General features: G+C 31.9%; 1 protein-coding gene across 11 annotated transcripts in view; it reads right to left on the bottom strand.

The window, feature by feature from the left end:
- ARID4B (AT-rich interaction domain 4B) overlaps positions 1 to 25,684 on the bottom strand; it is a 195,017-nt gene that overhangs the window by 23,026 nt on the left and 146,307 nt on the right. For 9 of the 11 annotated variants that reach the window (XR_012481321.1, XR_012481320.1, XM_074262435.1 and 6 more), the window contains exons 17-19: positions 23,472 to 23,750; positions 6,602 to 6,686; positions 4,806 to 5,001 (exon numbers count right to left, since the gene is read on the bottom strand). Coding sequence is in view for 9 of the 11 variants with exons in the window: in XM_074262435.1 (XP_074118536.1) it covers positions 4,806 to 5,001; positions 6,602 to 6,686; positions 23,472 to 23,750 (560 nt within the window). In the remaining 2 variants the exon portion in view is untranslated. The remainder of the gene's footprint in view (positions 1 to 4,805; positions 5,002 to 6,601; positions 6,687 to 23,471; positions 23,751 to 25,684) is intronic. The other 2 variants (XM_074262439.1, XM_074262438.1) reach the window with 1 other exon arrangement.

Genomic DNA, 25,684 nt, shown 5'->3' on the forward strand with positions numbered 1-25,684 from the left:
ATCAGACAAATTATATCTCCTACTTTTAGGGTTTTATGATGTTCTTTCATCATTTTATGGATTGCCATATTCTCCCTAATTGAGATTTGATAATTATATTCATTTTAAAATAATTGATCAATTATTTAAGGCTAGAAAAATGCCTTTCTTTTTGCAAAGGGTTTTTTGATGCCAAATTCTTCCTGTCTTTTAGTACCAAAATTTGTCAAATTGTTTACCAGTTAGCCATATAGTTACCCTCTGAGTATCAACCCCATTTTCAAATCCTATTTCCTCAATTAACCATTATTTAATAAGACAATTCTATGCTTTCTTTCTTCTCAATATTTGGCACAAAGAACAAAAAGAAACTATTCCACGCATCTGATTAATGCTATAGTTTGTTTTGTCTTACAAAAAGGATTCTATGAAAAAATTAACACTTTCGACAGCATTCAGTAATTTCTCAGTAGATTTTGATTTCACAGACAGGGACACCATCTCTGGCTCAAACTATAATTCTAAATTGATTCCAGGCATCTAAAGCTTTTTCAAAGTCTGCATCATAACAATACCATCAGAATCACAATAGCCATAAATATTTATCACAAGAAATTTCTATTATAAACATTGTGTACTATCTCCTTTTTACCTCATATTTTAATAACTTGAAATAGCTATCAGATGAATTGGATGTATAGCCTCTTGGGAAAGCAAAAGAAAGATAAGCAACCTCTTCTGTGCTGGTGACAGAATTTTACTACCATGAACCTGAAGTAGCTTTAAAAAGTAGCTGAACTGGTTGGTTAATTAAATTAAACTCAAGTCAACAAACATTTATTAAGCACCTGCTATGCGCAAGACACTAGAGATACAAAGATGAAAAAAGAAAGTCAATAACTTCAAGGAGTTTACAATCCAATAGGAGGAAAAAAGACATATATACACACACAACTATAATACAAGTTAGATTATAATGAATACAAAGGAGGGTCGAAGAATGGAGGGAAAAGTTATTTCTTGGTGGAAGAGATAAGGAAAGACTTAAATGTTAGAGGTGGCACATAATCTGGGGTTAAAAAGAAGAGTAACAATTCATCAGCACAAAGGAAAAAAATGTACAAATCCATGAGTTCAGTAAGGGAGGATACTGTGAGATTAGGGAATGGCAAGGAGTCCAGTATGGTAATAACATTGATTACCTGAAGGAGAGAATATGAAGAGAAGTTTAGAGACAGATTGTGGAGGGGGTAGAAAATTTGGCTAATGGGTCTGTATTACATTTAACAGGTGCTATGGAGGCACTGAGTAGGAGAGTAACAATCTAAAGTATATGTTATTAGGAAAATAATCTTGATAGATATGTAAAGGATACCTTTTATAAGGAAGATACTGAAGGGCAGGAAAACTAGTTAGTCAGTACATTAGATCAGGCAAGAGATAAATAATAAAAACCTAAGTAGTGGGCTGTGTGAGTAAAAGGAATGAACAGATACAAAAGATATGGCAGAATCAAAAGGATTGGGTCATCAATTTTATATAGGAAGTAAGAAAACATGTCACAAATGAATTCAAGTTTTCAAGAATGAATAATGGGGAGAATTGTGGTGCTATCAACAATCAAATGGAAGTTAAGAGGAAAGGCAGGTTTTTCTGGTTAAGATTATAAATTCAATTTATATTGTGGGTTTGTGGTGTGTAACAGCTATCTGGTAAATGCAAATTTAAGCTATGAGTTCAACAAAGTAAAGGTAAGGACCAGAAATAGTTTTAGGGTTCATTGGCATAGAGGAGACAAATGAAGTCCCAAGACGATGCTGAGAGTGATGAGAGGACAGAGAAAGAAAAGAAGAAAGCAAAGAACAATTAAGAGAGAGGAGGAAAAAGAAGGCACTAATAATAGAGTAAGAAGGAGTGACTAAATTGAAAGGAGGAGAATTTTAAGACATCTGTGTCCAGGAACCAGATGGTAGGCATATAAGCGAAAGACTAGTCAGTAGTATGGTCTCATAAGGAGAATAAGGATTGAGAAAAAGTATTAGAATTGTCGATTAAAAGACCACTGTTGATTTTGGAGAAAAAAATTTCAGTAGAGTTTTGAGAAACAAATCCAGATAGCTGAGGAGTAATTGGAAGTGGAAGCAGCATGTATAGATAATTCTCAGTAGAAAGAATAGCTTAAACAATAACTAAAGGTCAGTATATCTGGCAAAAAAATTTCCACATTATTTACTTTAAAATTACTAAAATAATCCCACTTGCTAGTGCAATTTAGGTAACTACTTAGGTGTGTATTTTCCTACCTCATCCTGCCAGGTCAGTAAGGATACAGTTCCTCTCAAAACATGTTATACTAAAAGGCCCACACTGATATTCTTGAATGATCATGGTGGGTAATTGCTAACAACTGTACTTAATATTTTTTTATATACAAAATATCTCTTCTATGATTTACAGAGTTAACCTCAGTCTAGTGCTTAAACATTCAAAACCTATTTTGAGAAAAACTTCAATCGCTACAGGCACCTACCTACATGTAAAGAATGCTCCTCTATTTGGATGAGACTATACAACAAGCTTTCACCAAAGAAAAGCAATTTCCATTATGTACATCTGATAGCAAAAGCAAATGGACTCTTGTTTCGTGAACAATACAATATGACTGTTTCACAGAATTTAGTCATGAATTGATTGGACTGTACCACATGCTCAAATCTAGTGAGCACTGGATATTTCAGAGAGACATTCTAATGGATATCTGATATCTTCACCATCAGTCTATTTTTAAGCACTTATTGAGTCAGAAGGCTCTGTACAAGGATGGTATTATGTTACTTTCCTAAAAAATTGCCTTTTGTAAATTAAGATTATTTGAAGAAAGTTTCCATACCATTTGCAAAATTATATTTGGAAACAGAGTACATGTTATTCAGAATCCATTATGTAAAGATTCGTGAATGCTATCAGTCAGATGATCTGGGTTTTAGGTTTGGTTTTATTACTTTTTATTAATTTGGGCAAGTCACTTAATTTCTCTTAGAAACCTCAGTTTTCTCATGTATAAAATGGTTATACTACCAGCCTCATCGGATATTGTGAAGAAAGTAATTATTAAATGTAAAGTTAAATAGAAAGTGTCTCAAAAGTTTCCGTGCAGTTTTAAGCTTTAAAAACTTCAATTTCTTTTATACTTCATTTACTTTTGTGAATTCTAAATAACAAATTTTAATTTTAACAAGATGGGGGACTCATCATTATACATTGTTTTGTGTAATAGTTTCTGGATAATACTTTCTCAGACTGGAAGAGATCCTGTTCCTTGGCCATCTCAGTAACCTGATCTATTTTCATTATCCTTTTTCTTGTGAGGTCATGTCAATAGTATATATGTATAAAAATACTCTTTATATGATTTTAAGGTTACAATTACAAATGTAATCCTTTCAATCACTGGTGCAATATATAGTCTAAGATTTTAATTAGAAACATCAATATTTAAAATTTGTAAATAATTAATCTTTCAAATGTTCCTTTAAATAGATTTATAGCATTATGCAGCCTACCTGAAACTTAAAACTAAGATTTCTGGGACAGCTTATATAAATTTAAGTTATTATTCATGTTATAACTCCTCCTAAAACAAGAAACAGGGAAAAGTCTATTTCTCTTCAAATGAAATCAAACACTTTCTATCATCAGATGAGAAGTATATAATTTTTTCATTTAAGCTGCCAGAAAATTCAGAGTTAAATTTATTTTCAATTGATATGTAACATCTTAAATTTATCATACATCCATTTTTCAGCTTCTTTTAATTATACTTTTTTTCATTTTAAGTGCCCTCTTTTCTATGCATTAAAAATGCTAAATTACCTAAAAACATTTCAAAAAACAAGTGGGGCATGGGTCATATACAAACACAGCAACATATTAGCCCGCCAAAGACATACTAGACATGTTTATATATCATAAAATTATAGAATGGAAAGAGCAATGAACCTGGAATCATGAGAAATAGATTCAAATTCTAATGCTGCTATTTAATGTCTGTGTGATCTTGGGCAAGTCAATTATCCTAAATCAGTTTCCTCATTAAATAAGGATTATACCTGTACTTCCTAACTCAAAACTTTTCTAAGAAGAAAGGGTTATCTAAATTTCATCCATTATTGTCATTATTATCCCTGGTAATTATTATCCTTTTTTACACTTTCATGGATTTGAAAATCTCGTTAGAATGGATAATTTCTATAATAATGAAGTTTGTAACACATCTAGGCCATTTGAACCCTCGATTTTTTTTTTTTTTTTGTCCATGTACTCATAAATCTAAACACACTGAATATGCTGTTTGCAGTTACAGGTTCTGCATATTTCTGCCCAACTCCCTGACCTAAAGTTCTAGTTTTGAAAAAAAAGCTACAATATTTTAAAGAAAATTAAAATACTCGTCAGAAAAACAAGTTAAATTTTAGTCGTTTTTTTTGGCTGCTTCATATACTTAACGAAATCACAAACACATGACTGTTTATATCCCAGAGTACTTATATAATCATTGTACTACTAAGCCATGCCAAATCAAAATATGGTCTGGATGATCTCAGAAATGACTGGATACTAGAAGAAGTACAGTACCACTGTTGGGACTTTATTTCTTAAAATTTCCTGATCACCTCTTATTTCTTTATAACAAAAATATATTTAAATCCTGGCCGATGGCTCACTTATTTCAAATAATATTTGATGCAAATACATTTAGAGCAATCCCTCAAAATTACCTTATAGAAAAATTATATAACTGAACAGGATGTATATATTTTTTTTACCTTGAAGTCCATTTAGGACAGAAGTAATTTCTACAGATTTAACTTGAACTTGTTCAGAATTTTTGGTTTCGGTATCCAGTTTAGATGCTATTTCAGGTGGTGTATTCGCTGGAAAAGGTGGTTTTGACAGACGGCGAAGCTTACAGTTTTTTGGAGAATATTTCTCATCTTTCTCTTTTTCTTTGTCAATTTTATTCTAGGTGAAAAAAAATTTGTTAACCAAATTGCAACTTATTTATTTAAAATTAAATTTGCTGTAAATTATCTTAAACTTTGGACTAGTGCTAATATAATTTAATTTTTAAAACATAAAAATATAGAAAATAAAAAATATGGTTAAACTTTAAAACAAAAAATTTCTTGTCAACCACACAGGCAATCTTTGTTCTTTCATGGGGTTAGTAGAGTTTCATAAAAGACAGGAAAAAAAGATGGAAAACTTTTGAATTTTATTATTTCCAATCACATAAGGAGGGTCAGATTATATCAATTCAAATTACTTTTTAGAAATTACTCTTAGTGTATTACTTCTAAGCAATCTATAAAAACTGGAATATGTAGTTTCCTCATTGCAGAGTTTAAAAAAAAATCTTAATTTTGTTAGTTTACAAAGTTAGCATTTAAGGTCAGAATGCAGATTATCTATGCCCTTGTCTTTTTTCCTATTATAAAGTCTTTTCAATACCATCAATAATGGACAGATTGACTAAGGCTACCACTTTTTTTTTTTTTCAATATAGTTTTAAAAGCAAAAGTTTTGTGCTAAGTAAGCTATTAAACTGGCTTCTAAGTAAGCTATTAAACTGACTTCTGACTCCTGTAATCAACCAATCAATTACTATCTTATGACATCCACAGAAAACCATTAAATTGGACACTGGATTAGAAGGATTGGCATATTATTCTTCCAAAAGTTCTTATATATTCTTAACATCAGTACACTATATAGTAGTGTTTCTTTACTTAACATATCAAGGATAAAGATGGACAGGAGCAAAGATTCAAGTCAGAAAGTCTCAATTTGCTATTTGCTAAGTACTGGGGGGAAAAAAAAACTTGGGACTAATTTGACACTGAGAAAAAAGTAAGTGATCTTGTTTGGGAGATACTTCTACTATTTCAGGTCACTGAAGCATTGTTTAATACACTAAAAGGCAAGTTACTAAAAGATCTCACGTTGAAAGTGAGAGACCAAGTACTTAGTACTGAATATTAAATTTCAAAAGAAATTATAAACAATTAAGGCAACAATAACATCCAATAACAATGGTATCCGGAGTTATTTTTAAAGATAATGGTCATATTAACAATTTAACCCAATTTCTTAAAACTTTAAAAGAACTTGAGAAAATCATTCTATTTTAAGTATGTCCCAAATAATAAATGTTGAACATAATCAAAATAATGGATTATTATAAAAAATTAGACTCTGAACCAGTAATACAATAAAAATAAATTTATGTTGCTGTCACTTTTGCCTTTCTTTAACATTTGTACACTAAAATAAATAGGGATTATTATCTAATTTCAAAGCAACTATGTTGTGGTTATAAGAACTTCTCTGAGGATATTCGTAGTGGCTAATCATTAACAGGTAATGTTAAGGAAAGAGGAAGACTACCCTATAAAATGACAAAATTAGCAGAAGAGAAACATTTTTACAAGATACAACATAGTCCACCAAGGCTGAGATACAAACCTATCATTAAAAAAAGGTAGGAAAGACAAAAATTTCTCTGATTTAAATACTAAAATTACTAGTAAAGCAGAATTAATTTGGAAAAATATTTGCTTACCTTTATTTTCTTTCGATGTTTTATTTTTGGTACATTTTTGTCAGCAGGTCTTACTATCTTATCTGCCTTAATCCATTCATCATACCTAAAAGTAAAAGTAATTTGTTATAAATACACAAAACCCAAGTCCTTGGGAGCACATATATATAATATCAGAAACAATCATGTTATACAGCTAAAAGACTAGTTTATGATTCAGTTACCTCACCCTAAAGTCCAGGATTCTGAATTCTACAGAAATTTTGCAACCCAATGACATTGTTAGCATTAGATGCAACAAAGCAGTTTTCCAGGCCAAAGGATCCTCGGCCTTATCACCCCACCAAGTAGGTTTCATCTTCCCCTATTAAAATGCAAATTCCTTGAGGACAAGTTATTTCACACAATGCTGGACACATAGTAAGGGTTAATAAATGTTCTTTTTTTAATTTATTCACTAATTAATCCTATATAAAGCTTCTGTACCTTGTAGAAAAAAAAAGAATTAAACCTTTACAATGAATGGCACAATGGTTTACATATAAGATTAATAATATTACATATTATAATATTACATATAATATTAGTTGTACATATCCCCTTTTATGTTAATTATAGTCCTACCTGAAAGTATTTTCGATATCTAATAATCAAAATATATTAACTTTGTTTTTTAAAAGACAAAAAAGTATGACAAATTAAAAACTAAGAAAAATAAATTGCTTCTTTTTTGGGGGTACGATTTTTCTAAAATTGAATTTCCTTAAAAAAGTTTCTTAGATGTAAGTTGTTTAATAATTAAACACTTCTCTCTCCTTCCCCCTCTCCTTCTCCTCCTCCCCTTCTCTCCCTCTGTTATGTATACATACACCAGAAATTTCTTTCCCAAGCCCAGATTTTTCACTTTTCATGTACTTCCTATGAAAATGGTAGAATTGGGTTTTCAAAGGACTAACAACACAACAAAGTGGCTTCATTAACAACAATGAGATAAAAATTTTAAAAAAGGTTGATTCAAGTAAAGTAGCTGTTGTACTTCAGTGCTTATGCAAAATAAAGAAATAGTTGAACAGAAAGTAAAATAATTAAAGTTCTCAAATCAGACAGTTATTGCCTTAGTAACTGGGTTAATAGATTATTTTTACTCTTTCAGGCTTGAAACTTAGTCAGCCCTATGACACCTTGAAGGCCTCATGTGGGGCACAAGTGGAAAAAAATGAGACTATAAAAATGTATGTAAAGGTTCTACTAAAACCTCAACTCTTATTAATTTAATACAACAATGCCTAGATGTATGCTCATTGCTATTTTTAGCTCTTTCATTAAGATTAAAGGTCCTCTGAACTTCATTCCACTAAATTCCATTATACAGAAGAAATATTTTGATTTTTCTTCTTAAAGTTTGGAAGAGAAGGAAAAAAAAATTTAAAAACAAATTTAAATTATATCTCTCAAAGGTTCAAAGTAAACTCCTGAAAGCTTATTCACATGAGTAAGATGAATAAAAAACAGGAATTTAAAACATGTCACAATAGACTCTGCCCTTTCTTATTTAACTAGAATTTATTTAATATCTTTTATTTAATGTTAAGGGACAGGTCAATTCTCCGAGAGCCTCCACCAAATTGTCCCTTAACAATTTAATATTATTAATATTAATAACAGTAATTATTACTGATCAGTTTTGAAACTCACCAATGAATTTAACTTCATGACCCAAGTTAAGATTTGAGCAAACATGAAATTCTAATATATGGATCTACTAGTTTTCAATTTATCTACAATTGCCACTATGCCTCCAATATAATATGCATCAAGCACAAAATATTTTCAAGAGCTTCAAACTCATTCACTACAGTTAGAATTAAAATATTTATTGGAACAGAAAAAACTATAGTCCGGTGAAACAGTTAACAATATTGGCTATTGTTCTGCTGGACATGGACAAGGACCAACAGTCACTATCAATGTTAGTGTAGCTTAACCACAATGACAATGCCACCTGATATATGTCCTAAGAATTCCCTATTTAGCAAGTTAAGAGGACTAATCAGAGGAAAGTATATGATGGGTAATGAGCACAAGGTACTTTAAGAAATTATAGGGAAGACATACCTAATTGTATAAATAATCTTATAAATTTTAAGGATATTAAATTTCTTCTATACTTTTTTTCATCATCGTTACATCATGAGGCAAATGCGCTGGGTCATACAGCTAGGAAGCATTCAGTATCTGAGGCCAAATATGAACTCAGATCCTCTTGACTTAAGAACCAGTGGTCTATCTATTGTACCATCTCGCTGCCCATTAGATGACTTCTTTAAAAATACAACAATATTAAAAGATTCCACAGAGAGGGATACCAGAAATTCTCAACTTCATAGAGTCATATGAAATACATTCTCCTTCTAAAGATACAGCCCTTTAAGTTTTTGTTGTCTAGGCTTTTCCTTTGTAATGATATCTATCTAGATTTTTAAAAATACTTTATTACAAAAAAGAAAAATAAAAAAAGATAAAAATAAAAAAATACTTTATTACAAAACATGCATTGTTTTTAAACCACAAAGCTTATAGACTTGTCAAGGAGTAATATATGCCATTCTTATAATAAGGTAATTGGAAAAACGCTTTTCAGTTAAAACTGACGAAGCAACAAAATACTAGGGGTACAGTGTAACAAAAAAAAAAGTTTAGTATAAACATTAGCAAAAGCAGATCAGCAATTAAAATATCATGTGAAAAATGTGAAGTACAAATATTTTCACAAACACATATTACAAAACGGGTAAAAACAATGACTATCAAAAAAGTCTATTTTATCCAAGAAAACATTAATTTTTATGGACAATAAAATTATAACAAATAGTGTGTTACTCTACATTACAGACAGAATTTTAAAACACATTTTGCACATCAGCTACACAAAGAATAAAAGGAGCAGATTTGAAAAAAGTATGAAAAGGTAAAAACATGCAAGAAAATCTTAATGTTTCTTGATCAATGGGTATCAGAAAGACTTAGATCTAGTTAATTGACAAGAGTACAACTGAAAATATAATATAAATAGTATGGACAGTATTAACAAGCTTGATATCATGATCAGTATTTCAGCACCAAATCACTAAGAAGCAATGATGAAATGTACATGGACATTTATAACTAAAAGAAAATACTACAGTATAATTCTTAGTCATCTGCTCAGAACCAAGACTTTTTTTTTTTTTTTTTTTAAAGGAGACAAGGTCACTAAAAAAAGCCAGTTTAAGTCAATTTTAATTTAGGTATGGATAAACTCTGGCCTCAGGCAAAAAATGTTATTTTTCTCCACCTTATAAGAATTCTGTTATTTATGGTAGTGACTGAAATTACAATTAATGAAGAAGATTCTGATTCAGTAGTCAAACAGAAAGGAATGCTACCAAGAATCAGAATGCTAACTCTAAATCCAAAGTTCAGTGTTTCTGAAAATCTGAAATATATTTTCAAAGTATTTAATAATGACAAGTGTTAAAAGTATATAGCCAGAAAACAGATTTAGAAATAATTTGAACATTAGCTGCACTGTCAATAACTTTTAAGAGTCGTTTCTGAAGATATGTGCCTTAGTTTCCTGAGCAAATTAATATATTAATGTTGCACTTCAAAATTTACTGCCTGAAATATATATAAATATAAACAATTTTAAGACACATACATATATAACTAAGCAAATATTAGTTACGAGCCTAAGTTATCAAATGAATTTAAAATCTATGTCAGAAATGTAACATATGCCAATAACACCAATTGCATGATGCATAATTACAACTCATTGCAGGCAATATCCAGATATAGCCAGTAAATAAAAGTCTCATCTTCTCATACAATTAACTTTTTCCAATTAACTCAAATATTCCTCTTTTTCCCTTTACCCCACTTCAAAGAAAGAAGAAAAATCAAGTTATTGAAATATATCATCAAGCAAAATAAACTCCTCCATAGGGCATGTCTAAAAAATCTCTCCCCCCACCTTCTCTCTCTCTCTCTCTCTCTCTCTCTCTCTCTCTCTCTCTCTCTCTCTCTCTCTCTCTCTCTCTCTCTCTCATATATATATATACACACACACACACACACACACACACACACATACATATATGTCTCAATCTGCACTCTGATTCAATTATCTCTTTCAGGAGGTAGGTATTATGTTTAATCATAAAAACTAATTTTCCTTAAGGTTTCCCACACCGAAATTCAGGCTATAAGACAATTTGAAGTATTTTTCTCAGAAACTGATCAGATTGGGGGGATAAAATTTCTAGTAGAGGAATATAAAACATAAAAATGGAGGTTACAAAAGGAAGAAAACTAATAATAATGAAAAGCAAAATTTTAAAGAGCGACTTGTTAGCAAGATTATATAATGATTAATTTTGATAGACGGGCTCTTTTCAATAATGAGATGATTCAGGCCAGTTCCAATGGTTTTGTGATGAAGAGAGCCATCTGCACCCAAAAAAGAGGACAGTGGGAACTGTATGTGGATCACAAAATAGTGTTTTTACTATTTTTGTTGTTGTTCATTTGCATTTTTTCCTGATTTTTTTCTGCAACATGATAAACGTGGAAATATGTATAAAAGAATTGCACATATTTAACATATACAGGATTATTTGCTGTCTGGAGAGGGGGTGAGGGGAACGGAGGGAAATAATTTAAAATGCAAGGTTTTTCAAGGGTAAATGTTGAAAATTATGCATATGTTTTAAAAAGAAAAGCTTTAATAATAAAAAATAAGAAATTGATAGTGATAATTATAGATTCTTGTAAGTAATCATTTTGACAATATTCATCCACATTTTAAAAAAATGGCTTTTAAAAACCTTTCATGGAGGTGGCATGTGAAATTTTGTTTATTTGCTTCTTGAACTCAAAAACATTGAAATTAATCTCTCTTTTTAAAATGTTATTAAAGCTTTTTATTTACAAAATATATGCATGGGTAATTTTTCAACACTGACCCTTGCAAAACTTTGCTTGAATTTTTTTCCCTCCTTTCCCCCCATCCCCTTCCCTAAATGGCAAGTAGTCCAATATATGTTAAATATATTAAAATATATATTAAATCCAATATATGTATACATATTTATGCAATTATCTTGCTTCACAAGAAAAATTAGATCAAGAGAGGGAAAAAGAAAAGAGGAGAAAGAAAGCAAAATGCAAGCAAACATCAAGAAAAAGAGTGAAAATGCTATGTTGTAGTCCACATTCAGTTCCCATAATTCTCTCTCTGGGTGTAGATGGCTCTCTTCCATCACTGAACAATTGGAATTGGTTTGAATCATCTCATTGTTGAAGAGAGCCATGTATTGGAATTAATCTCAAGAAAAAACTTTCTTAATGTATATCTTCTATACAGCAGAAGTAAAAATTCTGACATATCTAAGAGGTAAAAAAAAATGATGGAAAAAAAAGAAGAAAAAGAACAAGAGGCTTATTAGTAGTTTGCTATTTTGCTGGAGATGCCTACAAATCCTGCCACTAGACAGACTAAAGCTAGTGAGCTTGAGCTCAGGAGTGCTGAGCTGGAGTATACCAAAGTAGATTATGCTATGTAGACTTAAGTCTCACCAATAGGGTGAGGACCACAGAAGAGTGGGATTAGGGTAGGGTGAAGGAGAATAGGGGTCACCGCATTATTTAAAGGTGGGGGGAACTTTATCATCTTGGAAATGGAACAGATAAAAGTTCCCATAGCCACCAGTTGAGAGTTTGGGCCTGTGAGTGACCACACTACTTCCAGTCTAGGTGAAACAGGAAGACTCAGTCTCTCCCTCCCACCTACTCAAAGAAAAAGAAAAAAAAAATGGACATTATTTTTAGCTCATGTGGCAATGATGACTATGATCAGTAAAGAGAAACAAATGTGACATGAATTAGAAATATCTAAAATGAATATTGCTATTAGATGCATTTAAAGAACTAGTGTATATATGTATTGACTCATAAGCAAAATATGACCTATTTGAAAACGAATTTCCCAAATTCTAAACTGTCAAATGGGAAGGAATTAATATAAGAAAAATCTTGATGTACAATTTACAATAAAGCAATTAAGTTATTCTGCAAAAATAAAAATGATCCCCTCAAAAAGCCAAGTTTATAGAAGATCAAAAGAAATAAAATACTTTTGCAGTGGAAAAAGTTTTAGAGTTTGCATTATTTTAAAACTCAATATCAAAAGCTGTTTTAAAATATTAATTTAAATATTTTTGTATTTATTTATCTTTAAGTTCTAAATTAAGTTTTTGGTTGTTGTTGTTGTTTTTAATAACAGTCTTATTGCCCTAAATGTTTCATTTGCAAAATGAACTATTTTCCAGAATTGAAGCTTTACACAGATAATTTTAACTGCATTAGTATTTTCAAACTTAGATAAGCTATTAAGATTCAATTAAGTGGGTGGAGGCCTTGGGAGTCAGACTTGGGAGTCAGAAATAATGAGTCCAAATCCTGCCTCAGACAGTAGTTCTGTGACCCCGAGCAAGTCACCAAGCCTCTATTAGTTGAATTTTCCTCAACTGTAAATAAGGAATAACAGTAACACCTATCTCATAAGACTATTGTAAGGACTAAATGAAATAATAAATGTAAAGCACATGTGAAACGTTAAAATGCTACATAAATATTAGCTTCTGTTATTATAGGATGATCAATAATCTGAAATATACTAGGAAGACAGATAATATATTTAGGTTATTTAGAAAAAATAAACAGAAAATTGGGTTATCAAAGGAAATGGGAAAGGAAACAAGTGGCATAGGTGATACAAAAGAAATGGAAATAGATTGAAAAATGAGAAATGGTGCCCCAAAGAGTTGGAGCCATATTTCAAAGAAACAATGTCAGATGGCCTTGGTTGCATCTGAATATCTTATTTCAAAACAGATTTGGATTTTACTATCTGTATGATCCCAAGGAACTCACTTAACAAAGTTTCAGTTTCCTCATCTATAAAATAGGGTGTGATAACACCTTACAGGATTATTGAGGTGATATAAAGCATTTTGCTACTTAAAATGCTACATTCATTATACTATAGGGTAGCAAGGAAACATAGTCCCCAAAGTGCTGGCCTGTTGTCAGAATAATCTGAGTTCAAATCTGGCCAATGCTAATTAATTATGAGCGATGTGATCTGGGGCAAGCTATTTAACCTCTGTTTACTTCAGTTTTCTCAACTTATACAAGGGGGAAATAATAGCAGTTACCTCATATAGTTGTGATGATCATATGAGATAACTGAAAAAGGAATTATGTACAAAAATGCTTATTCTCTTCTCATTTCCCCTATTATTATCATCATTATAATTCTTTGAAAACAAACTAAGGCTTTTGGATTGAAATCAATCTACTCTTTTTTTGCAGAGAAAACCAGCTACTCCTCTATATGAGGGAAACTAAAGATTACTAAGGACATCAAGTGATAAATAAACTCAGTGAACAAATTGTTCAGGTCATAATACACTTGACTTCCAAAATGGCAATTACTCTTTTAGAAATTCAGCCAATTATCCATTTTCATTTTGTGATATGAAAGGTTAGTGTAAAGAGATGACTAAAGATAGAAAATGGCTGAGGAAGTGAGGATAATAATTATCAAATTCCTGTGACTTCTTTTCTTATCAGAAGGAATTTAAGGAAAATTGAAAAGTAATGTTAGTCTTGCTAATAATTACCAAGGGAATTACCAAGATGTTAGAGGGAATCAGATGTAACAATAAAGAATTGGAAATGGATGAGAGCATGTGAAGTTTACTAGGATTCTGAGCAAGGAGATGTCTTGGTTTAATATAAAGAGCCAGGATTTGACACCAGAAGACCTGGGTTCAATACATCAAGACTAACTATGATGAGACTATCAGTAAATCACGTAACCTGACTTCAGTCACCATATTCTTTTTTGGGAGAGAGGAGAGGGGAAACTCATTTTTTGAGAGGGGATAACTAAAACCATCTCATTAGAGGGTTTGTGTAAGGAAAAGTACCTTGAAAAGAGTGATGTGTTTTAGTGAGTAACTAGTACTGTTAGCTATTATTAACAATCATTAAATTATAAAATTAATGGCTTACACTGATAATTCATCGATATTATCAAAAATGCAAACAATAAAACTGGTAAACACATTTTAATAGTCAGGCGAGAACAATAATCAGAGTTTAAAGCTAGAAAAAAGTTGAGCAACTATTTTAAATGAAGGAAAAAAATGATTCAGAAAAAAAATAATAATGGTACATAAACAGTAGTTTAGGTATACAATATCTGGATAACTTTCTTTGACGTAACTATGACAATTCAATTGCTTTGTCCCTTTTCTTTTTTTTACCACTGTTTATATAGCAACAGATTCAAATCACAGAATTTGGTAGTTCCCAAAATCACAGAGCATCAAAGCTCAATGAGATTGTAAGAGATCTCATCTCTCCTCTATCTCCTCTTATGATAGCCAGGGAACTGAAGTGCCTGCTGTAAGGTCACACTATTCGATTAATGCAGATATGACTAAAAAATGAATTTCCTGATTACCAGTCCATTTGTGGTTGTTTAGTCATTTCCGTTGTATCCTGTGTCTCTGTGACTTCATTTGGAGCTTTCTTGGCAAATTTACTAGAGTGGTTAGTCATTGCCTTCTCCAGCTTATTTTAAAGAAGAGGAAACTGAGGCAAACGGGGTCAAATGACTTGCCCTGAATCGCCACCCTATTAGCAACTTCTATCAAAGATTAAATGGAGGAAATTATTGCTCAACTCCTTCCCACAAATACCTGGAAACTGGCTGCCAAAGAATTAAAGTCAGTAAAGGTTTTAATCCTATCCCTTTCCTGATGAAAACCTTTCAATGACTCCATTATAAGATCAAGTTTAAAGTCTTTATTCTACAAGTTAAGACTTTTTAACAATTTTGCCCAATCTATGTTGCTATTTCTAGCCTTATCTTCTTATACTCCCTTATACCAAGTTGTAAGGGAGTTTAACCTAAACTGATGTCTACCTAAGGTATTCTCCAATTCTAGAACCTCAGTACTTCTAATTGAATTTTAAAAAATTAACCACTTACTGTGTGCAAGTAAAGATTCTAGGTGCTGGGGTTCAAGGACAGAAATAAGAAAGAGGGTGTATACAGTATCTACACAGACAAGGAAATACAAATGTACAAAGCAATTTGGAAGAAACCTAAGGCTATTGACATCTAAAGTTCAGAAAAAATCTTGTGTAGGACAACAGGGCAATGAAATTGGTCCCTGAAAGGATTTTAAGAGTGGAAGAGAGAAGGAGGATCTGTGCAAAGGGAAGGAAAGGGATATTATATGTGATACCAACAAGGGCAGTCTGGCTTGAACAGAAGTGGTAATATGAAATCAACCTAAAAGTTAAGTTGGAGCTAGTTTTGAAGGGCTTTAAATGGCAAACTAATAAATTTATATTTTATTCTTAGTGAAAAGAAGGAAATCACTATAGCTTCTTAAGCAGATGGAAGTGATATGGTCAGATATATTTTAGGAATATAAATTTGGGAGCTGACTAGAAGATTAACTACAGAAAAAGAAGACTGGCCAAGGAGACCAACTAGAGAATTATTTGAATAGCCTAGTTGAGAGGTGATAATGGTCCTAATCTAGAATGGAGGTTAGGTGAATGAAGGAAGGGGACGGATGAGAGATGTTGGGGAGGTAGAAGTGACAAGACTTGATGACTGATTACATCTGGAAAAGAGCAAAGATTAGGGTCAAGGATTACTAAATGTTTACCTGGATGAGAATGATGATGATATCTTCAACTCTAATACAGAAACTATAAGGAGGGGAGGGCTTAGAAGGGAGGAAGATGATGAATTCTGTTTTGGGTATGTTGAGCTTGAGATGAATATGGGCTATACAGGGAGAAATGTCCAATAAGCTATTTGTGTTGCAGGGTAGAGCTCAGGAGAGATATGAGGATTGGATATGGGAGTTATCTTTAAAGGGTAATGATTAAGCTCATGGGAGTTAATGAAATCAACAAGATTGGAAGGGGTAGAAAGAGAAGGGAAGAAATAAGGGGAAGGAAGAAAAACAAAGAGAATGGAAGAGAGAGAGGGGGACAGAGAGGGGAAAAGGGAGAAAGGGACGGAGAGGGAGAGGGAACCAAAGTAAACCTTCCATTTATGCCCAAAAACCTTTAATGATTTTTTTTAACTGCCTATTGATTAAAACAAAAATTGAAAATTAGGACTTTATGATATAGCTCCAATAAAGCTTTTTAAGGTTCATTTCATACTAGCCTCCCCTCCCCTAGTTTCACATAGTCTAGACTTCATCAGTTCTGTGCAGGTCTAGAATATCCCTTCCCAACTCCATCTCTTGGCATTCTTTCTAGGATATGTCAAGAACTATTTTTTCCACAAAGCTTTTCTTCCTGCTGTAATTAAAAATGATCGCTTCTTTTTGAATCTTTTAGTCCAATCTTTTAAACCTTTCTTAAGTCCTTAACTATTTTTAAACATATTACAGTTATATGTTCATACATAGGAATATATATGGGGTGTGGGGGTTGGGAAAGGGGAAAAAGAAAAAGCCAGAGAGAGCTGTATGTTACAGAGCTAAGATGCTATAGTTTTTCACTTTTATATCTCAACTGCCCAGTAGTATCTTATTAATAGCAGTTATTTAATAAATGTTTAACTGAAACTAAACTTTTATGTCATAAATGCTTTTCCTATTCTTTCTGCCCATCTAAATCATACCCAATTTAGATAATCACTTCTGTGCAGGTAATTCTCAAATCTATTTGTCCAGCCCTAAAGTTTGTCCTTATCTCTAGTCTCACCTCCAGGAGCCCAGTAGACAACTCAAAACAGATGTTCACATACTCTTTAATATCCAAGATAGAACTTATTATCTTTCCCCCCATTTCCCCTTTACCCAAACTTCTGTATTACTGTCCAGGGTACAACTATCCTCTCAGTCATTCAAGGCTCATAACCTAAGTATCATCCTTGATTCCACATTCTCTCTCACCTATTATATTCAATCAGTTGCACAGTGCAGTATATTTTATATATGCCCCCTTATCTCCTTTGACACTGCTACAATGGTACAAGTTGTCTTCACCATATAGCCAGATTAATAAACAGCCTGTTGGTTCATCTTCCTGCCATAAATCTCTAGCCCATCCTCCCCTCAGCTGTCATACTGTTGTTTCTCAAGCACAAGTCTGACAGGTTAAAACTGTCCCTTCCCCCATTCAATAAGCTCCAGTGGTTCCCTATTACCTATAGAAACAGATATAAAAATTTCCTATTTGGCCATTAAAGCCCTTTATAACCTGGCTCCTCCCTACTTTCCTGGTCTTCTTACATATTTTTTCCTATATATACACTCTGAATCAATGACAATAAATTGACTCTTTGGTATTCCTTAAGCAAGTCACAATCTCCTTACTTGGCATTTTCATGGTCTGTCACACAATCCTAGAACTCTCTGCCTCCTCATTATTACCTCATGGCTTCCCTTGCTTCCTTCAAGTTTCAGTTAAGTGCCATCTTCTGCAAGAAGCTTTTCCCAGTTCTTAATCTTAAGTGTTTCTTTCTTGAGATTACCTTCAATTTATATCAATTATATCTTGTTTTTGTTATATAGTTATTTATACACTGACTCCTCGATTAGACTATGACTTCCTTAAGAATAAGGACTGTTTTGGGGAGTTTTCTTTGTATTACTAATGCTTAGCATACTGCCTGACACATGATAAATTAATAAAATGCCTGCTGACCTCATCCACTTCCTCTAAGAAACCTTCTATGACAATTTCAGTTAAAAATTATATTATCTTTTGAATTTATATAGCATTTATGTGAAGACTTCTATTGCTGGTTATCCATTTGTGTATTTTTATCTTATCTCACCAATTAGAATGTAAATTCCTTTAATGTAGAGACCAATTATAATGCTTCTTCATTGCATATAAGTTATTCAATAAATATTTGTTGACAAATTAAAATGTGTATATTTAAATTAGTAGTAGGGGCTACAGTATTATGCAACAAATATTAATTAACAAGAGAAAGACAATATAAAAAATTTAAAATATTTGCCTATAATTCAAAATTACTATCAGCATACAAGGGTCATAATTCTGACTAAATCAAGTATAAAGAGAGTTATTTTAATTTTAACCCTGGTGACCTTAGTTTCTTGTTGTCTGGGACTTTGATTTCATTGATTAGGGTGAAGTTCTGGTACACACAACTCCTTTCCATTAGCAGTAACTCTTCTGAAATATAGAGCTGACTAGATAACTTAGAAGTTAACATACTTAATGAGTCACAAGCTAATACGTGTTGGGCAGCAGAATTTTAATCTAGAACTTCAAGGTCAGCTATTTTTGTCTCACTTGGTAAGTTTTAAGGTTAAGAAAATTTATCCTTTAAAAGAGGGCAATAAATGAAATCTCACTCTTACATCATTGAAGACAATCTTTTATTTTATTGTACTAAAAAAAAGTATATAAGTCAATCACCTTAAGCCAACATTGGCAGATTTTAAACAATTTGGTTTAAATATAACCCATCCTTGAAAGAAAGATTTTTTTTTTAAAACTGAGGCAATTGGGGTTAAGTGACTTGCTCAGGGTTACACAGCTAAAAGTGTTAAGTGTCTGAGGCCAGATTTGAACTAGTCCTCCTGACTTCAAGGTTAATGCTCTATCCACTGCATTGCCTAGCTGCCCCAAAAGAAAAAAATTTAAATTAATTTCAAAGTTAAATGTTCTTAAAACTTTAAGCCTGGATTTTTGCTTTCATGTTTAGGTATATGAAAAAAACCAGAAACAGAAAATTTTTTTTGCCTTAATTGTTTAATGTGTTACAAGAGATATGCTTGAAATGTGAAACAGTCATTTACTAACCACATGCCATATCTTACAACTGTCTGTGTCTTTGCTCTCTCTTTTAGAGAAGATTATTCTTGATTCAACTCTTTCTAAACAGTTCATATTTCACCACAGATATACCAAACAGCAAATTTTAGCTAATAGTTTCAAGCACTCTTTCAAAATTCCGACTATGAATACAAACAAAACAAAATTATTAAATCAGAAAATAACTTTCCCCCACTGATAGAATTTCTATGTGATAGGGATATAGTCAAAGGAAGGTAACAAAAGGAATAAGCAAGTAGGTGAGAGAGGAGGAAGACAGAAGTAAACGACATTTGATTTCAATGACATTCAAATTTCTTTCACCAAAGAAGCAACTTATCTGATTAATCTACTCTGGGATAGAGTTGTGACGCCAGGCAGGCTGAAAGGAGACCAGTCTGACTGATTTGGGGAAGGACAAGAGCTGAAGGAGATTCAGAGCTCCCAAGAAACCTGTGTACAGAGGAAAAGGTTTTACAGATCTCCTCCCAGAAAAGGATTATAATTGAGCAGCCGACCAGACCCTCACAATTCAAGAATATTACAAATTTAGACACTTTGAGAGTTGCTTAGGGCAAAGAGAGATTAAAGGATTTGCCCAGAATCATAGAATTAATATGTGTCAATCAGAACCACAACCTTCCTGATTGCAAAGCTATTTCTTTATCCATTATGCCTTGTTGCCTTTTTTACATTTTTAAATCTTTAATAATGTTATTAATAACCATTAATTTAACCAATGTATCCTGGTGCTATATTGCTTAGAACATTCCACAACATCTAATATCCTCAAACAAAGCACTATGCAATTATACTCATAAAGGATCAAACAGCCTTAATTTATATAGGTCTTTATACAAAAATTCAAAACTTAGGTCAATTTATGAACTCTGAAATGTTACCTAGAATACTCAAAGTAAAATCACATAAAAATCCTATAAACTGAAGAAAAGAAACATTTGCTATTTATACTTTGTATAAAGAACCAACAGCTTTAACAGGCAAAAAATGGATACAAATTAAAATGATAGCAACAAATAGCAGTGTTAAAAGTTACTTTCAAGAAATTAGGGGGTAAAAAGCCAATTAACTTGGACATGTTACATAATCACAAAAACCACAATCAATTAAAAAAAAATCCAACCTTATACTAATCAATCTATGACTTTTATATTCAGATTAGAAAACTACAATTTTGAGGTATGACAGAATCTCACATGTACATGAAATCTCATCCTGTAATATAACTAATATTTCCTTATTCAAGTTAACAACACAACGCCTTCAGTGAAATTCAGTATTATGAGGAAAAGAGATCCATAATTTCTTATTTTACAATGTTCCTACTTCAAATAGCTGCTATCAAAAAAACATTAACCACCTACTTGTACTTTCACAGAAGAGATCCACGTTTCTGATTTTCATCTCTTTCTATATGTATGATAAACACTATCCTAGGCCCCCAAAATAGGGGAAGAAATTGAAAAATGGCTGGAGAGCTAATGAGATTTGTTACAGTCATCACTAGATATGATTAGGAAAAGGAGTGGCAAAAATCACAAAATGATAACCTGTTTCACTTTATATTCTAGTTACTATTCCATAGAAGCAAATGATTTTTTTTCCTCAAACAATATATGATCAAAACCTATTTTGTTGAATCTTGAAAGGTTCCTATATGATGTTGGAAGAGCCATCTACCCAATGATCCATTTTATTTTTCAATAAAAATTGTAATTAAAAAAAAAAGCCTGTATTAAAAATGTCCTATCATCTTCTCAGTGATGAATTACAATAAAAAGCTATCTTGTTGAATTTTGCCCCAACTCAAAATCTTAAAAGTATTCCAACCTTCTTCTCCATATAAAGGAATAAACTGTACATTTATTCCCATTAGCTTAACATGCTCCAAATCATATTTGAGAAGAAAATTTCTAAGCTGAAAAATTATTATATTAACCTTTCAACTGCTATTCAAAAAATCTGAATATTATGATTCATTAGTCAATGAATCAATATTTATATATTGAATACTATCAATTATACCATGTAAAAATTAGAGAACCCTCTAAATCCTTTTATCTTCTTCACTAAATTAAGGTATAAGACCAAGATACAGGGGAGACACAATTTTTTTATAATTTAACCACTAGTGAAAATTTAGTATGGGGGTTGAGAAAAGAAAAAGTGAAATGCTTCAGAACTAGCATGAGTGATTAGATAATACCTACCTATGGCTATCTTGTATATGATATTTAAAAATTTTTATTTCTGTGATATTTAACAATTTTTATTTTTGGTGGTTCAATTTAATCTTCCTGGTTAAACTCAGTATTTTATGGTTGGCATAATAGAGAAGCTAATACAGTTGTCTTCATAAAGTCCACTATTTAAAATAATTTATTATTAAAAATTGGTCAATCTATTATTACAACATCTATCTTTCAGCTCTCAATTATCTTCATGTAAGGAAGACTTTCAGAAACCAGCCTTTCATTTCTGTTTGAAAGACAGAATGCTGTCTTTCAATTTAGACAGCATTAGGACAAATAATGTCTAAATATCTGATTTATATACAGTGTTGGACTGAGAAACTATTATTTCAATATCATCTGAAACAACCTATGATTCATGGGTAGATGGCTCTATGGATGGATCCTATGAAACTAATGCCATTCTGTTAAATCTGTGAATTGACGTAGGCACTTTAAATTCCGGAAATCTTCTTAGTTTGGAATGAGCAGAATGAATCCCGACAATATTCTTGAGGTTTTCCTTAGCACTGGAGTTGCTATGGTATCCCAAGCATCAGGATGGATTGAAATTATAGTTTTCACAGAAAGAAAACAGTAAGTGGATTAGGCAGTGCCTCCAATTCTTTCCACTTCTGGAACATGACTGCAAAAACCTGCTTTTAAGAAGTTGAGAATTTTAGATGAGGTCTTCCTGACAACACTGCCATTAGCCAGAACCATACTCTACAAGGAAATTAAAGAATGGCAATTCTCTTTGAAGTACCTTAGAAAGGTATTCCTAAAAATTTCTATCTATATTACTAAGATGACAATATTTATGATACTGGCTATATTTATGTTCCAAATACAATAATGAACATTCCAAGAGGAGTCCATTGGTTAAGCAGACAACTAAAGTTTCAGATCCCAAAATCTACTATGTCTATTTAAGTTTCATAAAAGTTGTATTTGGAAAAAGAGACTACTGGTTCAAGATAAGAATTGTAGCATAAGCCAAGACTGAACTTCAGTCTTGAAATACTGTTCCCCAGGTCAGTGGCAGCTGAAAAGTGCCATCCAACTATTTCTTTGAGTAGAGTTGAATTCTTTCAGTTATGATGTTTGCCAGTGTAGGAGATGGTCCAAAGAAACTTCTGTTGCTGCTGAAATCAAGTTATAATGCAAGGCCTGTTGATGAGGAGATAACTGGAGAACAAGGGCCTTCTTGAAGAAGGTAAAGTTTTCAGAATCTCATCCCTGACTACTGAACAAATGAAATAAGGATGACTTAAGATTACGAAGAAGATAATGCAGCAATGCAGTTGAATATGCAAAAAAAGCAGATGACCTGATAACTGGTTTGGAGATATTGAGAAGTTCAAAAGTCTTTACCTTTTCAAAATTATTATCTTCTATCACTGCACCAATAATGTTGCTTTTCTTAAGTTATAGATGTTACCATAAAAAGTGTCAAGACTTAATTATTTTTCTTTATGCTATAATCTAAGGTGGAGTATTAAAAACATTAAGAACTCTATAGAAAGTCACTAAGTGTGGAATTTACATGCTAAAAATCTAAATATTTTTGATATGGTACAATGACCTTAATAGAATATTAACAAGTCTGTAATTCAACAATCAATTCGTTTTTAAAATAGAAAAGTATTTTAGAAGTATTTTTAGGTAGTAATCACTAGCTAAAACTCAGTTACCTCACATTCCATCCGCAGTAATGCACCAAGTAAAGGACCTCTCCACCTTCGACATCAGAATCTTTAATACTAGCTTCATACATTTTCTGATTTTTCCCTCGTCCATACCGCACTTGAACTTTCATGCCTGGTGGATAGCATTCAAACTCCTCTTGCTCGTTGTTGTCATCGTCGTCATCTTCCTCTTCCTCCTCCTCCTCCTCCTCCTCCTCCTCCTCCTCCTCCTCCTCCTCTTCTGCTTCTTCCTCATCTTCATCTTCCTCCTTATTCGTTTCATCTCTTGAAAGGTTTAAAAAATTGCAGAGTTAATAAAAGACACTTGATAAGTTTTTCAGTTCCAACCCACATATACTGATAAATATTGTGGATGAGATTGTTCCTGGGAACAGCGGGTTCCAAGTGCATGAATTTTTCTGATTTTCAAATTAATATTATCACTAAAAATGGTAGCGAGAAGCTTTGACAGAAAGTGAAGAGGCAAAAATGGCTTCTTTTAAAGAAATTTCCATCAACAGCTAGGAGAACTGAAGTGGTGGTGTATACAAAGGAACTAGTGAGGTTGACTGTAACAAATTTTCTCTTTTTCAAATGTTTACATATTTTGTTTAACATTCATTAGACTCCACAGTCACTTTTTTTTTTTTTTTTTTTATTAAATGTTTCCCTTTCTCACTAAGATATTTATTGGTTTAGGATAAAGCAAACCCAACCATAATCAAAGCTTTCACTAACAGTTAAATCTTCTAAGATCTTTTAACCTTAAACCTTCTGCTTTGGTTGTAGTCAAATATGTTAACCAACAATGTATCAGTTGATCTTATACAAGCAAACAACTATTAATTTCATTAATTCCTCTATGCACTGTCTTACATTTAATTTCTGGTTTATCTATGCCTTCTTTGATATAAATAAACTTTTATAAAATCGACCAAACCTAAAATTCCAACAAAACACGTAAGTTGAAGATTAATTCCAAAAGTCACTCCTCAAAAATGAAACAGCTATATACAAACATAAAATCAGTTTGATTATTTACAGCAATGTACTGCTTTTTAAATATTCCTAGCTTTTGCAGAAAAATCCCTACAAATCACCACATAAAAATATATAGAAAATACCTACATTAGCACAAAATATCACTACTACACTTATTTCAGAATTAACAGGAAGTAAATTCAATATGAATCTAAAACTACACTAAATACTTCATTTTTAGCCTTCTTTATAGCAATATTACACTTTAAACAACTCATTTCTCTCAAAGAGAAACACTTTCAAAAGACAAAATAAAAAAACCTAAATATGAAAATCAACCACACATCTGAAATTACTTCCAGACATCCTTCCAAATACTGTGAATAAAATATTCTTCTGACAAACACTACTCTAAAGATAATTTCAATCTTACTGCACTATAGATATAATACTTAACAATTAATCTATGGCTGTGTACATTGTGCACCATGTATGGAACACAGAGATATGAACAAAATGGATAGAGTTGTTTGGTTTTTTTTTTTTGTTCCTTTCCATTTCCATCCATTTTCTAAAGAAATTCTTAAATCAACAGAATTTGTCAGTCTTAGTAATTCAATGTTCACAAAGTACCGTTCTCAATTCTGTTATAAAATACAGCCTAAGTTTCACAGCTATTTTTTTCTTTCACAAAGTCATTCACCAAATACTATGTAAGTCATAAAACAACAACAACAATGGCATCAAATTTTGAGTTTTTTCTCTCTTTTTAAATAAAAAAAGTATCCAGGGCCTTGCAGTGACAGTATATTCTGGTGGTTTTTATAACAAAAAAATTATTAAAGTAGTCTTATTTTACACATTAGGATTAGAATACTCAATGACATTTCTTAATGTTAAAAGTATGACTTCCATGAATACTAGCTAAAATACAAAAGTGTGCTTTAGAGTACACTTTGTTACTATACATAGAAAACTCAGTGAAATCATGAAAAGTCCTAAGTACAAAACAGATTTTTTTTCCCCATTTATTATCACTCGAAATGAAATACAAACCATTTTGTACACTGCCCACCAATCTGGTTGATTCAGGAAATCAAAACATAGGAAGGAGTACTTACTTGAAGTGGCTAAAATACTCAAAAAAATGGCAGCAGAAATAGTGGTGGGGAAGCACAATAATTACTGTCTTAAGATTATATACACGGAGAACAAAATAACAATCCTAAAGTTTCTTG

The sequence above is a fragment of the Sminthopsis crassicaudata genome, chromosome 4 (assembly GCF_048593235.1).
Source record: "Sminthopsis crassicaudata isolate SCR6 chromosome 4, ASM4859323v1, whole genome shotgun sequence".
NCBI classification, from domain to species: Eukaryota; Metazoa; Chordata; class Mammalia; order Dasyuromorphia; family Dasyuridae; genus Sminthopsis; species Sminthopsis crassicaudata.